Source organism: Astatotilapia calliptera, chromosome 11, assembly GCF_964374335.1.
Source record: "Astatotilapia calliptera chromosome 11, fAstCal68.1, whole genome shotgun sequence".
NCBI lineage: Eukaryota > Metazoa > Chordata > Actinopteri > Cichliformes > Cichlidae > Astatotilapia > Astatotilapia calliptera.
This window is the reverse complement of record NC_137432.1, coordinates 22178682-22194111: the sequence shown is the minus strand read 5'-3', so window position 1 is coordinate 22194111 and position 15430 is coordinate 22178682. Positions and strand designations below refer to the sequence as shown.

At 43.1% G+C, this 15430-nt stretch overlaps 1 protein-coding gene and 1 long non-coding RNA gene across 3 annotated transcripts in view; one reads left to right on the top strand and one right to left on the bottom strand.

Annotated features, from left to right (window-relative positions):
• The window catches only part of adam22 (ADAM metallopeptidase domain 22), a 72910-nt gene extending 58673 nt beyond the window's left edge, over window positions 1–14237 (bottom strand). For both annotated transcript variants that reach the window (XM_026184039.2, XM_026184040.2), the window contains exons 1-3: window positions 13855–14237; window positions 13382–13548; window positions 9955–10031 (exon numbers count right to left, since the gene is read on the bottom strand). In XM_026184039.2, coding sequence (XP_026039824.2) covers window positions 9955–10031; window positions 13382–13548; window positions 13855–13951 — 341 coding nt within the window. In that variant the 5' untranslated portion in view covers window positions 13952–14237. The remainder of the gene's footprint in view (window positions 1–9954; window positions 10032–13381; window positions 13549–13854) is intronic.
• Window positions 947–2458, top strand: LOC113031702 (uncharacterized). Its single transcript, XR_003273768.2, has 2 exons — window positions 947–1157; window positions 1456–2458. It is a non-coding gene; the product is annotated as an uncharacterized LOC113031702 (long non-coding RNA).
• Window positions 14238–15430: the final 1193 nt, after the last annotated feature.

Sequence of the window (15430 nt, the reverse complement as noted above, 5' to 3'; positions counted from 1 at the left end):
AAAGTGCCAAAACAGCGGCAGAGAAAATATTTGGAGACTTTGTGTTGAAGTTTGGTTTTCCCACACGGCTCCATCATGACCAGGGAAGAGAGTTCGAAAACAAACTCTTTGCCAAGCTGGAGGGATACAGTGGAGTCAAGGGGTCCAGAACCACACCATACCACCCCCAGGGAAATGGTCAGGTAGAAAGGTTTAATAGGACACTGCTGGCCATGCTTCGGAACCTCCCAGAGGGGGCAAAAGCAGACTGGAAGGCATCCCTGGCAAAGGTGGTCCATGCGTACAACTGTACGCGCAGCGAGGCTACTGGATATGCACCTTATTTCCTCTTGTTTGGGAGGAACCCCAGACTCCCCATTGATATGATTTTTGGTCTCACAGCTAATGACCAAAGCCCTTCTCATCAAGACTATGCTGAGAAGTGGAAGATTCGCATGAAGGACGCTTACAAACTGGCCTCGGCGACAGCCTGTAAGGAGAGTCGACGGGGAAAAGTGCTCTATGACAGAAAAACACATGGTGCAGAGCTGTACCCAGGGTGCAGAGTACTGGTCCGAAATTTTGGTGAGAAGGGAGGACCAGGGAAACTGAGATCCTTCTGGGAGGACCAAGTGTTTCAGGTGACACAAAGGAAACATAAGGAGAGCCCAGTATATGAGATTAAGCCAGAAAATGGCAAGGGACGTGTCAGAGTCGTCCCACAGGAACCTCCTGCTGCCGTGTGACTTCTTACCAGCCGGAAAAGTCAACTCCCATGCAGAACTGGGAAAGCAAAAACAGAAAAACAACAAGGACAGACATGAGCGGCATGAGCAAGAGGACAGTTCGGAGGATGAAGATGAATGGAGAGCAATCAGAGGACTGTCAACAGAACAAGGGGAACGTGGTAGACAGTCCTGGTGGACAGAAGCATCAGAGTTCAATGCAGAAAGTGGAGCAGGCAGTAGGGAGGATCTCTGTGATGACAATGACATGGAACACCAGGAGGATTGCGAAGAAGAGAATCTGGGCGTGAACGATATAGAACACCAACGCGACCAGCATGACGAGGATACAGAGGCACAAGAGAACATTAAAGACACAGAACAGACGCACCAGCTCGAGATGGAGTGCAGTGACCAAGAGGACACTGACCAGTCACCTGTCAGTGTGAAAAAGTATCCTTTCAGAATGAGAAAACAAAAGCGAATGTTTACTTACCACAAGTTAGGACAGCCAACGTTAGCACTTGAATAAATACCTCAGACACAGTCATATGTTACATATTGCAGTAAAGCAGTTATAACAGTTACATTTTCGGGTTTTTATTAATGCTTATTAGAAGGATAGAAATGTTAATTCTGTTTTGTTAGCCATAAAGAAGAGTTAGTGTAATGACCTGTTATGAGAATGGCACCCTATGTTATGTAGCGAGGTTATGTCCAGGTGAGAGCACCTTACTCAGTAAAGATGCAGATACCCGTGATATGGACGGAAAAGCAGTGGACTGTTATCGTGCACAATAACACCTGCTGCGGCATATGACATGAAGGGGAGATACATGTCATGTGTTTCACTGTGGCTAGCAGTGATGCTGAACTCTGACTCCTAAAGGGATGTAGCCTCCTACAAGCAATGTATAGTTGCCACATAAGGACTGATATTGGTAGAATGTCGGGACGCCATTAACTTTTTGAGGGGAGAGTGTAAGGACAAGAAAGACATTGTGGACAAAACAAGACACCCCCCATAATCTTTAGTGACAATATTGTAGTGAGTTAAATGGTCTGATTGTTCAAATATGTATTTTCTTTGATTGTGGTAAAATAATGTGTGCCCCAGTCTCCAAAAATGACATAGTGCAGGAAGCGTAGTTATTCCTCCGTTACACCACAAGAGGGAGTATCCCCTAAAATGAGCAGCTCTAGCGGGAGTAAAGAAGCCAGCCACTACCCATAAGGCAGTGCGCCTATAAGCGTTATGTGAGACTGCAAAAGTGTGTAACGCTGTGCTATGTCCATGTATATATTTGCAGGTAAGCAGATACAAGATGGTAAATAACTTAAAATGTGTCTACAGATGAGTCCACGGGGTTGCAGAGAATGTGGGAAAGTTGGCCGTTAATCCCCACTATGTGTCATTAGTGTATAAGTTATTGGTAGCGATGTGAATTAGCTGTGATGCTAACGATTAGCAGCTAGATCTGATTCATTAGTTTGTGCGGAAACCTCGTGGCACTTTTGTGGCTTTATACCTGTACCGGGCTGTAATCACAGCAGATGTAGACTGGTGGATCACACTACCTTTTGTTTATGTTTATTTCATTGTTACACGGTAAGAAATATTAGTGATTTGAGTTTAAAGACTACCCATAAGGCAGTGCGCCTATAAGCGTTATGTGAGACTGCAAAAGTGTGTAACGCTGTGCTATGTCCATGTATATATTTGCAGATGCAGTAAAGGCGAACTCACAAAGCCACACTGGTTTCAATTCATTTTAATTCAAGTGTGCAACATCACCACTCACCCTGCTCATCGGATTTACTTCACTGGGACCTTTTCTTCTTTTCTTAAAAAATCTAACTGAAGGATCACAGTTATTTATGCATTATTATTATTACTATTTATCTCCTCATATACAAGGTCTTGAATAATCAGGCCCCATTTGATCTGACCTCACAGCATCATATTTCCCCAATAAAGCATTTTGTTCCCAGACTGTAGGCTTACTTGTGGTTTCAAGGGTTATTAAAAGTAGAATTGGAGGCAAAGCCTTCAGCTTTCAAGCTCCCAGTTTGGATTCAGGAGATAGACACGCTCTCTAATTATAAGATCAGGGTTGAAACTTTCCTTTTTGATAAAGCATATAGTTTGGGTTGGATCAGGTGATCCTGAATTCTCCCTTAGTTATGCTGGAATAGGCGCAGGCTGCTGGGGGCTTCCCATGACGCACTGAGTGTTTCTTCATCACTCAACATCACTCACTGCAACTATATTTAATCATTAGTTAGTAATCTCTGGCTCTCTTCCAGTATGCCTTCTGTCCTTGCATCTGTTGCCAAGTCCTTGCTTATAGGGAGTCATCTGATCGTTGGGGTTCTCTCTGTATTACTGCTGGGTCTTTAACTTACAATATAAATCACTTTGCATCTAATATCACGGCAAAGTCCCAAATCTCTTTCACAGGACAGACCGCGCCAAAGTACAACAGAGATTCAGCACATACTACAAAGGCACAAGTGCTGACACCTGTAACTTATGATCAAACCTCTTATCATCACAACAAAAGGATGCAAGAATGCATGATTGGCATTATTTGCAAAAACAGATTTGCAAAAATGTGTGAAAGAAACAGCATTCAACACATTTGTCAAGCCTCGATTAAATTTATTTGCAAAAAATAAAAGATAGCAAACTGGTTTGTTCAGGTTTATTGGCTAATAATCTCCCTCACATCGGCACAGAAGACACCTGGGGCCAGAGGTATGTGGGCGCAATCCCCAAATAGCGCTCATAGGTGTGTGTACAAACATTGTGCTGTTGTCTAAACACAGGCGCAGTGAGTTTATTTCAATATCAAGTGCAAAAACGTGAAAAAAAACATCCTTTATTTGGCATTAAAATTTCCATAAATAACAGTAAATTGTTGCAAACATTAATAAATAATTCTGCTTAAGTTTAAATATCAAATTTAGTATTCAATTTAAAATCACCAACAAAAGTGGGTGAAAGCACGTCATGTACCTTTCTCTCTTTGTATTATTCTTCCTAATTTTCCCCCTTTTAAGTATTGATCCTCTCTCATTCTGTCTGAGCACCACTCCTTTCAATCCTTTTTAGTTATCTCTCATTAAGACCGCACTTTACGTGCCTCTTCTGCACCTGAGACCCAGCGAGACGATACACACAAAGACTCTGCAGCTTTTAAGAGTTCATGTCTTATTGCTCTTCACACACACAATCCTGCTGATGTATAGATGCACCAACGTGTAGTCACTCATTCATCAAACCACTGAACCATGGGATGTTTGGTTAGCTCCCTGCCTAACACATTTATCTGGAAGGACTCTGTGGTTATACTGGAGCACTGTTGCCTCCAGCCCGCCCCCTCCCCACCAACACTGCCCTCCCTGGTGCACACTGCCTTCACACAGATGAATAATGCATTTAGCACTGCCTGTAATTGACCTCTCGCATTAGCATAAAGAATTTGTCTGAATGCAGAAAAAGCAGACTTGACACAGTTGTAGAAATAACAAAACTGAGTGTCTGTCAGTGTCAACAAAGAGCAGGAGAAGCCCTCGGCTCTTGAAGCTGCTGCAGCCGCTTATTTCATAACACAGGCGAGGTTACGAAACACTCCAGTCCCAGCTGGATGTACGAAGCTCTCCTCTCCTGTCTGCACTCACATATTTTCATACGTACATATTCTGCATGCTGCACGAATACTAAATGATTCAGATATGTTCAGTGTCTTCAGCTTTTCTCTATTTTTGTCACACAAACATAAACACACAGTAACCATACACACTAGCACAGCCAGGCTGGTATTGGCTGCTGGTAGTCATACACTATGTTGTGACAGCTCTGCAGATTTGTTGATGATACAGTAATTATAATGTTTGATATCAGAAAAACATGATGGGAAGTGTCTACAATTTTAGAACACAATCAGGTAGGAAGATGACTTTATATTTATTTATGCAGTCATAATGTCATCATATACTGCCGGTTTATTCATAATCTTCTTCATTAGGAATACCATCGCTTTATGGGTCACTACACCAGATCATCCATCTCCACTTCACCGCATCCCTATCCCTCCTCTGTCACTGCAACCCTCTGCATGTCCTCCTTCGCTACATCTATGAGTCACTTCTCTCACCTGTGCACTTTCATCCTAAAACTCCATCCACACTTTTCTCTTCCTTTATCTTCAGCCAACACTACAACAATTTCCACCTGCGCCCTGCTGGCCCCTGATCGATCTAGTTGGGAAATCTCATTCTGGTTGATCCTGACGCAACCCTCCCCATTTGATCCCTGGCTGCCAAAATGCTTCCTTGGGCAAGATACTGAAGCCCAGATTGCTCCTGATGCGTTCATGAGTGTAAATGCATCTGAATGTTACTTAGAAAGCACTTAAACATTAAAAAAGTGCTTGTTTGAATTTGTGTAAACGGCGGAATAAGATACGCTGTCTGAAGCAGCACTCAGATAGAGTAGAAAAGCGCTGTATAAGTAGGTTTATCATTTCCAAATTACATCTTCTCCATCTGCATATTGTTTTTCTTTACATTTCCAAAGCCAGAACCAGATTTTGCCTAACCCGAGTGCTTAAAAGTTAGTAAAAACAATCCTGAGGGTGGGCAATTCATTTTCCCAAAGGGGCCATATGAGAAACTGGTACTGTTGTGGAGAGCGTCACCAACAAGTTTATAAAGAGATCAAACTAATATCAAGCAGAACTGAGTTCAGCTTCTTGGTGTGGCCCTCCACAACAGTCCCAGGGCCTCATGTAGACCCCTGGGAAAATCAATTACCCACCCCTGATTTTTTTTTTTTCACCTCCATACCTGCAACACTGTGTAATAAGACTTTTCTTGCAGGTGTGTAACCCCCTTGCTGGCAAAATGTTTCCACAGACATACACATAAACATCTGCTAATGTGCTGAAAACCACCTTTGTGGAGAAACTGCAGTACTGCAGGTTTGTTTCCCGGACCACATTTTACCACATTTTCCGCGATGCGTCAGAAACACACACTAACATGCTAACATAGTGTCATATTTTAATTCTGCCAACTTATTCATCAATAAATACATTTATTGGGGGGGGGAGGGGTGGGGGATTTAATCTCTAAAGAGTTTATTTTGTTGCATACATTTGCCAACTTGTGATACATGTCCATGAATAATGTTAGATTTATAGTTGTCGTAAAAATGAATGACACAAAATAACCAAACATCAAACTTTATACTGTAGCTGCTGGACTAAAACAGAGTCGGTGTATGTGTCGGGGTCATGCGTAGAAGTGTAAACATATATCACTTAAATGTTTTTACCTTCTTCACGTGATGGACGACGAAAGAAGCCGTCTTGTGCACACTCCCCTTTTAATGTTATAGCGACATCTATTATTCAGCAAGAGCAGGTGGGAGGGGTGGGGTAAGAGGTAGCAGGGGTAGGGCTGTGTGGAGAGTGGGTGTGGGGCAATCAAGGGTGACGATTTTTGTGTGTGTGTGTGTGTGTGTGTGTGTGTGTGTGTGTGTGTGTGTGTGTGTGTGTGTGTGTGTGTGTGTTGGAAATGAGGATGATTGAAAAAAGAGAGACAACCCCCAACCCTTTTCACATTTTCAGCTTACTCTTGTCCTATGAATGGAAAATTGCAGGCAGTTGCTGAGATGCAGGACTGGAGGAAGACAAAGACAGAGAAAGGGTATAAAGACCTCATGACCCACCAACCCCCCTCCTGACTTCCTCTCTATACACTGCCACAGTTCAGATGGGTGGCTCGTGTCAATACGGCATGTTACTGATGAAAGCATCAAAGACTAAAGCACACACAATTATGTATTTAGTTCATGTGAGCACAGAAGAGAGGGGCATTTCTTCTCTAAACAAAATGTCTAGATCCAGGTTCTGTGACACGAAACACATTTTCAAGCCTTTTTGCAGAGTGCACGATGGGATCCCGGTCGTGATTACGAACACGATCAATGCACGACAGGATAGATCTGAAAACATACCACTCAGCCACAACAACATCGCTCACTTTATATAGTGTTGGTCTCTATCATTAAAAACAAAACAAACAAAAAAATACAGCCCACCAGAGGACGGACACGGGTCTGCTGTAGGGTGTAACACCGGGATGTGGGTTGCGTTTTGGGTCTGGAGGGTTGTCAGGAGGAGTCTCTGTGGATCAGTCTTTGTTTCGGCCGATTCCACAAATGGACATCTCGCCTGGGATGTTGAGAGTTTGAAGCCTGCTCTGCGTCTTGCACTCTCAGAGGTGCTGGCTGAGACTGCTACCATCAGTGAGCATCACTGCTATGAGGTGGGGTGAGCACTTGATCATGTTTAGATGGTTGGTGTGACCCAAAAGAACATTGTATTGTAACAAGATGAAGGTTATTATTGTTGTGGTTGATCAGTGTATACTGTGTGTGTAATAAAACTGAGGTGAAAACATCATCTGGTATTTATCAGTGATGTGATGGATGTAGGCAGAAAGTCAGGGGATCACCAAAAGCAAGGGAGAGGATCACAAATGTCATGAATCTAGAATTTGTCGGGACATTAAACTAAAGATAAAAGCGACACAGTCACCTACAGAGCAACTCATCTCACATGGCATCTCCAATCATGCTTTTTTCCATCTGACATTAAGAGGACTAGACTAAAAAAAAATACATATAGTATCCAACATGTGTCTAAAAAGCATAAGGCATATGATTTTATAACAAAACACCCACGCTCCTCTATTATTCACAGTCTATCAGCAAAGCATTAACTCCAGGCACAGAAAGAAAAACGATGATAATAACATGTAATGTAGCACTTGAGACACAGTCGACAGTGAAAACTGGGGAAAAAAAAATAAATCCCACCACTCTTGATTGCTCATGGCAACAGCTAAACACAGAAAAATGCACAGCACTCATTGATCAAACTGAGAGAACGAGGCTTTGTTACAGGGAGCCAAAAACCAGTGTTGGCTCATTCAGCTAAAAAAGCTCCCACTCCTGCACCCACTCACATATCAACTGGGTTTATTCTGTCTGGGATGAAAGCTATCTGTAAACAAAATCAGTGTGGCTGTCATGCAGGGGATCAGTTCACAGAGGAGTGACAGTAGACAGGAGGGAGACGAGAGTTGGAAGAGGAGGTCTCAGGTGAGACGGAGGGAAACTGAAGCTCTTCTTTCATGAATGAAGACAGCTGGCACTGGGACAAAGATGCAAACATGCATAGCAACAACTTATTTCTTGTTCCATCAACAGCTTAAAAACTCAAAGATATTCAATTGAAATAAAATTCTTAATCGTCAACAAGAATTTAAAATTTTTACAAATCAATTATCGATTAAGTGTCCTCACTGTTCTTTTTAAAATAACGTTATCATAAAAAATCATCATGAATTAAAAAAATTTGCAGTTAAGAGTTTGCAAAAGTTCACCTTCACAAAGCAGGAAATTCAAATACGAAATGTTAAATGTTTTTATTCCGAACGTGATTAAAGGAATTAACCTATTATCAGTTAATTTATATTTTTAATACATTCTAATATGTTCCCTAAAAAATCATTTCATTTCTGTCGAAGGATAAAAAAAGACAGCGTGATGCTCGATCGTACTGATCTCAGTCTCTTACTATTATTGGGTGTAACAGATCTGGAACAGCTGCACACAGCTGTACGGCTCTCTGTGTGGATCAGCCAGTTATCTCCGTACAGGAAGTCTGGATCGGCTCTCCGAGGTTCAGATTCTAAGGGGCATACCCCAACAGGCAATGCAGAACCTGATTGAAGGTGAGGGTGAGGAGACTCGCCTACCTCTAACTGGCTGCATCCAAATAATTTATCCTGCTAATAATGTGAACTCCCTTCTTCCAATGTTGCTCTCAGCCCTAGAGGCCCTGAACCTTCCTAAACACCCCTCTTTTATATTCATTTATCCATATGCGTACTTTTTTATAGCACTCCATGTTAATCTAATCATAAGAAGGCTGGATCCTGAGTCCTTTAGCGCTAAACCGGAGGATCTGACACCTTTCGTATCTCTCTCCACTCCTGCTGAAATCACTCTTGATGCACATGAGTCCAACTGTGTCATGTTTACTTCCTGTTTGTCACCGTTGTTCCTTCAAACTGCAAACTGCCTGTTCGTGTCATTATTGCGTTTTTCTCTTTTCACTTATTTCGTTACCTTTATAACACTGCCTGTATAGAGAAGGTACAGTACAAACATACATGCGTAGATGTATGCATGCACCCATAACAGGCCAACATGTCACTCAGGGAGTTGCAGGCTATCCTCTAAACCTGGGAATTCCTCTGATGTAACATTTTACTCAGCAAGAGAGTGACTTCCGCTGTGATGAGTAGGCAGCTTCACTGTATGCACATGCCAAGTTCACAAGCTTTTGGGATAAATGAGACAAACATGGACTGTAAAAGTGGCAGACTGGAGCCAAAGCAAAACAAGAACAGGGAAAGGTTTAGAGAGGATGACACTAAAATGTGAAAGCTGTAGAAACAGAAGAAGAGCTGAGAGAGAGAGAGAGAGAGAGAGAGAGAGAGGAGCTTACTTTCCATCAGCACAGCTGTGATCAATATTAGTGTCTGACAGGGCTGTGCTCGAGCCTTTACTGTAAATCACTTCCTATTATGATGGAACCTCTATATCACACACAAAACTGACCGGTTCCAAACACGCTAACACACACACACACACACACACTGTATGCATTTATCCACAGAGCAGCTGCTGTGGTACAGTTATGTGCATTCCCTAAAACAGGTAATAAACAGCACTGCAGCACCACAGTGACCTACTTCAATTTAACACTGAAGTCATCACTAGTTTAATGTGCAACATGCACTTGGGGGGATTCATGCTAAACAAGAACAAGAGGCACTGAGAAACACAAGTTTGACACCTGAAGCAGTTATTTCAACAAGCAAGCTCACACTACAGTCTTTTCCTGGAAAATGAGGCAACCTTTGCTTTCACAAGATGCATCCATGTGTCCAGTTTTGTTTGTTTTTTTGCCTCTCCAACTTAGGGATGTGCTGGAACTGGACCAACAAAGAGAGAACATCCGCGCCCAATTAAGAATCGCTAATTAACCTAAACCTGTCTTTGGACTGTGAGCGGAGCGCCCAGTAGAAACCCAGACAGGCACAGTGACATACAAGCACAGACACACAGACAAACAAAGACAGACAGATTTAATAATGAAATACTCACTGATTCAGTTCCACATCCAAAATGAACTTCCGACCAAAAGCATAAACTTGAAAGCTCGCTTGGGCCACATGGTTCACCTAAAAAAGACAGAGAAGAGAAGCTGCACGCTGTTTCTAAAGTCCCCGTTATCACATGCATGGTGAAGTTCAGTATCATAGACATGGATAAGTCTCATCTACACTGATGGACGGCTGCATTGTGTGTTTATAGCACCGATTAGCTGCAGGAATGAAGTAAGCCAAGTCTGCACACACACATAACCCTAACTGGTCACAGCAAATGCCTGCACCTCCCTGCGCATGGTTCTGCCGGAGGTTTCTTCCTGCTAAAATTGAGTTTTTCCTTCCCTCTGTCACCAAGTGGTTGTTCACTGGGATCAATTGTTTATTTGGGGGGGGTTCTATTATTGAAGGGTCTTTACCTTACAATATAACGCACCTTAAGACAAATGTTGCTGTGATTTCATGCTATATAAATACAGCTGAACAATAAAATTGAATTGAAGTGAATTAAGTTCACCATCAAAAAGAAAAAAAAATCTAACCCTACGCCGACTCATTTAATGTTTCTTCACCGATCACTGTTTCATCTCTAAGTGCATGAACTCTGTTTGATTGATGTGGCTGGGGGAGGGTCTGATTCATTCCAAGTCTTGGACACATATTGTATGGGGTGTGCCCCCTGGGTCAATAATAACTCCCCACAGTAATTCCTTTAGGTCCAGTAAAGCCCCAGTGGAGACCTTAAGCATGGCTTACCGTCTCCCTGAGGCTTGGGCTACCTGCTTTACAGACTGGACACTACATGACAACAAAGGAGAAAGTGTGTGTGTGTGTGTGTGTGTGTGTGTGTGTGTGTGTGTGTGTGTGTGTGTGTGTGTGTGTGTGTGTAGGCTGTCATTTCAGGAAGTGCCCCTGTGCTCACCCAAGGATAGCCTGATGTCCCCAGTGATCACAGACTCTATTGTCTGCAGGAGCGTGCCTGTGCCGGTCAATGCATATATGAGCAGTTAAGAGGTTGTGTGGGTGTGTGCAAGAGCATGTGCAAATGGCAATTCCACACTTTGATGAAATCTAATCTGGCAGATTGTATCCACGAGGGTAGGAGGTACCAGTAATTGTGGTTAATGAAAGCACATCCCATCCTGACTTAGCAGGACCAATATGAGGAGACCACTGGTGACTCCTCTCGCATTGATTTCTGAGTCATGGCGAGCCTGATTTTCCACTCGTGATGGTTCAAGAATGACTATAAGCCTATCATTGCTCTGCAGAGAGGCAGGCAGGAAATGCAAACCGACACAGTTAGACTGATTTCACTGGAAGTGTTTGTTTTTTCACCAAAACAACAAGAGCACCTTGCTGAACTCCCCGCAGCTCATTCAGTGCTGTTTGTGTCTGCGACTTAAAAATAGGTGATGCGAGAGAAGCCTATAAATAACTCCATGTGTGTCGCACATTTTCAGAACTATCTGACAGATTTGTTTTTAGGCTGTTGATCTAAAAACAGCCAATAACTGATCAAACATTGCGCAAGTGACATCACGAGCATCAGCTCTCTGGAGATTAAAAGACTCGGAGCACAAATCAAATCTCCTCACCCTCCCATCCTCGATCATCTGCATTTGCAATGTACATTATATGACTTTGATGTTTTAACTTGCTGCCTGTACGCAAGCTCTTTTATGACTATGAGTTGGCACAATATGATATCAGAGTAAAATAAACGCATCTCCTGGGCTGTAAACTCCAGAGAATGAGAGTGACTCAGGAAATAATGAGGGTTTAGATCAAAATATGACATATTTTGAGCAAAATCTCTCATAGAAAACTGTTGTGCTGCTCTGCAGAAACGCTACCTCTGAAATTCAGTTCACAGCAAGCCTGTGCCACAAACCTGCCGTGAGACTAGAATGAGCTTCAAAAGGAAAACATTAAAATGATATCTGACGGCAGATGGTTCAACTTAGCTTGTTTACCCAATGGGCTGCAGCTCAGGCTGAGGTGTGAGAGAGACAAAGGGTTAACACCTCCCTGCCTGATGCCATCTGTAGCCCTCTCCGCTCGCTGAGCCCTGAGTAGGCTAGCCTTACTCAAGCCTAAGCCATACAAATTAAAAACACTTAACATGTTTGTACAATGCTAACTGACTCATTCCTTGAAAGGAACCCAGCAGACTGAACTGACTCAGTGAACACAGCTACACTATTACCGCACTGTACTAGTCATGGTAGGCAGGCAAAGCCAAATGCCTCCAGGCTTTTCCGCAGCTGGTAGTTTTCAATAACAGCTCTCTGAATAATTTTCAAACATTAATAATTTTCTGGGTGATCATGTCCGAAGTGTAATCCAACCATACTCTTTATTACCTGTAAGTCTACAGTGTATTTCTTGGTTCTTGGCGCTAACATCCAAAAACAGGGGCTGCTGCAGGCAATCATATTACATAGTACATAGTATATGCAATCATATACATATCTGCAGAGGCATTTAAATATTTATGTCTTTATTTAAGTAATTTGCCATTTTAGAGACCAGTCCTTTTTCAGAACTGTAGAGTAAATATTAAAATATTCACCGCGCCATACCCAAAAGATCAGCTAACATCAGCAACATATATCAATTTTTCATAATAAACAACAGCTCCATTAAAAAAAATAATGAGTCCTTAAAGTAGTTATTATCACAGTATTATTATACAAAATACTGAACCGCCCGTTTTATTTGCTGACAATAGAGTTTAATGCCCTCTGGTGGACAAAAGAAACAACCCAACCCTATTTCTAAATGACCCAAAAGACAGGCCAGAGCGCTTCTAAGACTAAGTCAACAGTGATCGCCCAGCTCGCAGTACATGCTGACGCTGGTATACATGTGACAAGCCAAAGTTTGCTGATCATAGGCTCAATAAGAAAGCTTCTGGTCATTCGTTTTCATGTGTAAGGTGAAAAATGCTGCCTAGTGGGACATTAGGCAGCGTTTTTGAGGTGGTAGGTGAGGCAGCTGCTGAGACAACAACCCAGCTGGACGGACGAGATGCAAGCTAAAATATTAATTATCCGGTTTGAGCAGGTGACATATAGTCGATCATTTTGAGTGGGGATAAATGAACTCAGAGGTCCTATCACTAATCTTAGTATTTTAAAGCATTTTATGGGTGTAGGTTGCGGTGGGATTTTTTTCTTCTTTTGCTTATGACCCATATAGCACCTCCAGGCTGTGTAATTAGTGTGACCTGCTCGTGTCAAAATGTTGTCAGCGTCCTTTTTTTGTATCCCTGCTTGCTAAATAATGATCCCCCCCCCCCCCCCCCAACCGTGAGGACACGTAGGGAGGGGTTGAATGGATAAAATAGACAACTGTAAACACAGAGGCATCTTTCCACAATCGCACACTCCACCCTCACAACACGAAAGCACCTTGTGTACCTGCGTGGAGTCGGAGCTGGCGCTGGCTTTAATCCTGGTGCTGAGCTCGTCCTGTGTGATCTGGCTGTGGTTGTGCCTGCTGTAGAGCAGGCGGAGAGGCACCGTGTCCTCCTTCCCGACAAACCTACCCGCATCACGAAGAGCCTTCAAGCTCGACAAGGCGTCTCCTGCACAGAGAGAGAGATAGAGAGAAAGGGGACAACACCGACTTCATTACGCGCCCCGTTCCTCCGCGCGGAGATCAGCAGTGATAGAAACGCGCGGATCACAAACAGTTATGATTAAAATGTCGATGGTTTTCATTTCCTTTTCACACAGTGGAACAGCTGTGGGTTGCGTGCATGTTTTTAAATTCAGGAAGCATGAAGCAGACGAGGCGTTGATTAACAAATAAACACAGGCCCTTTGATAGTGATTTAACGCTTTGGCTGCGCAATAACAATTCATGCATCATCCAAAATAGCATCAGTTACCATCTCCGGCGTTAGGGCTGCTCTGGTGACCGACGTGCATCAATTCACAGACGCACAAAAGGGAAATCCACCATCGCGGGCGCATCATCAGCACCATCTCCTCCGTCTCTCTCTCTTTCTGTGTGGCTGGAAATTATAAACAATGCGGTATTCCAGGAGAGGACTCTCGGGGTCCTGCCTTCGCTAAGGGAGCTTCAAGCCGGGGCTGGTCGTCTGGTTAGTGCAGTGTCGCTGATGGGGGGCCATCGGGGGTGCTTAGGAGTCTGAACGCCGAGCGCGTTTGAGCGCACCGAAACCCCGCGGATCAGCAGCGCGGAGAATGCTGGAGGCGAGAGAGAGAGAGAAACAGAGAGGGCGGGAGGATGGGAGGGAGATCTAGGGACACCTCCTTAAAACACATGAGTGTTCGGTGGCTCACTGCAGAGACGCCTAATGCATAAATATGAGCGGAGGTTGGATGAGGAGAAAATGTGGGCTCGGCCTTCCGCCGACTGGACCTATCTGGGACGACATAAAAGCTCCTCCATGTTAAATCGCTGCAGAAGCGCCATTCCTGCCCAGTCTTGCCTGTTGTTATCATAATGACTCACTCCATCATCTGCCAGGCCTCCAAAAAAGGCATCCTCCACCCCAACCCAGGAAAAAAAACAAGACAATTAGATAAAATTGTGCAATTTAGAGTATATGACCATTTTGTCTCTCTAGTCAAATGATATTTTCTTATTTGTTGATGTTGCTTCTTCATCTTCCTTCAGAGATGAGTTGATCGGGTAAATTTGGAGATCCCATAGTCGGTTAATGCACAGTGCTCATTCAAAACAACCTATAAATATTTACCTACACTTGATAACTCCACTGCATGAGCCAGGATCAGTGACAAACCCATCACACCACAGCGGCCTTTTAGTGTGCGTGGTTTATCCTCTCACTTACATACCTGTAGATTACTGCCAAAGATACACTTGTTTCCATTTGCTTAGTCGAATCTATGAAAAATATCAAAGGTAATAGTTTGACAGGAATAAAATTATATTTTTGCACCAACAACATGACTGCCAAAAGGCTATTGGCTGTCTTGGTAATATAGTAACAAGTAGATATAAAAGTACCAGGCCTAAAAAATAAAAACCCAGAAAGCTAAATCTACAACAAGTGAACAGTATCTGAAACCCATGTTCTTAAGAAATAGAAAGAAATAATTCAAAGACCTGACAGATGGATCTGTACCTATAGTTGATCTACTGTTATCTGAAGCCTCATTAGAAATGGCCTCAGTGGAAGGGTGGCTGTCAGTCAAGAAGCCATTCTCAAGGAAGGAAAACAGGTGAAAAAGGCTGAGGCATGACAAATTACACAAGACCTGGACTGAAAATCAGTGGTAACAGATGTTGTGTAGTCATTAATTCAAAGTCAAAATTTCTGGCTGTTCAGAAGAGGTCAGGAGAAAAGTACGACAGTGAGTGCCTACAGCCATCTGTGAAACACGGTGGAGGCTCAGTCATGGTGTGGGGCCGAATTTCAGAGTGTGGTTTGGGGGATTTTATCATATTTGATGAATCTTTGAAAACAGAAAAGT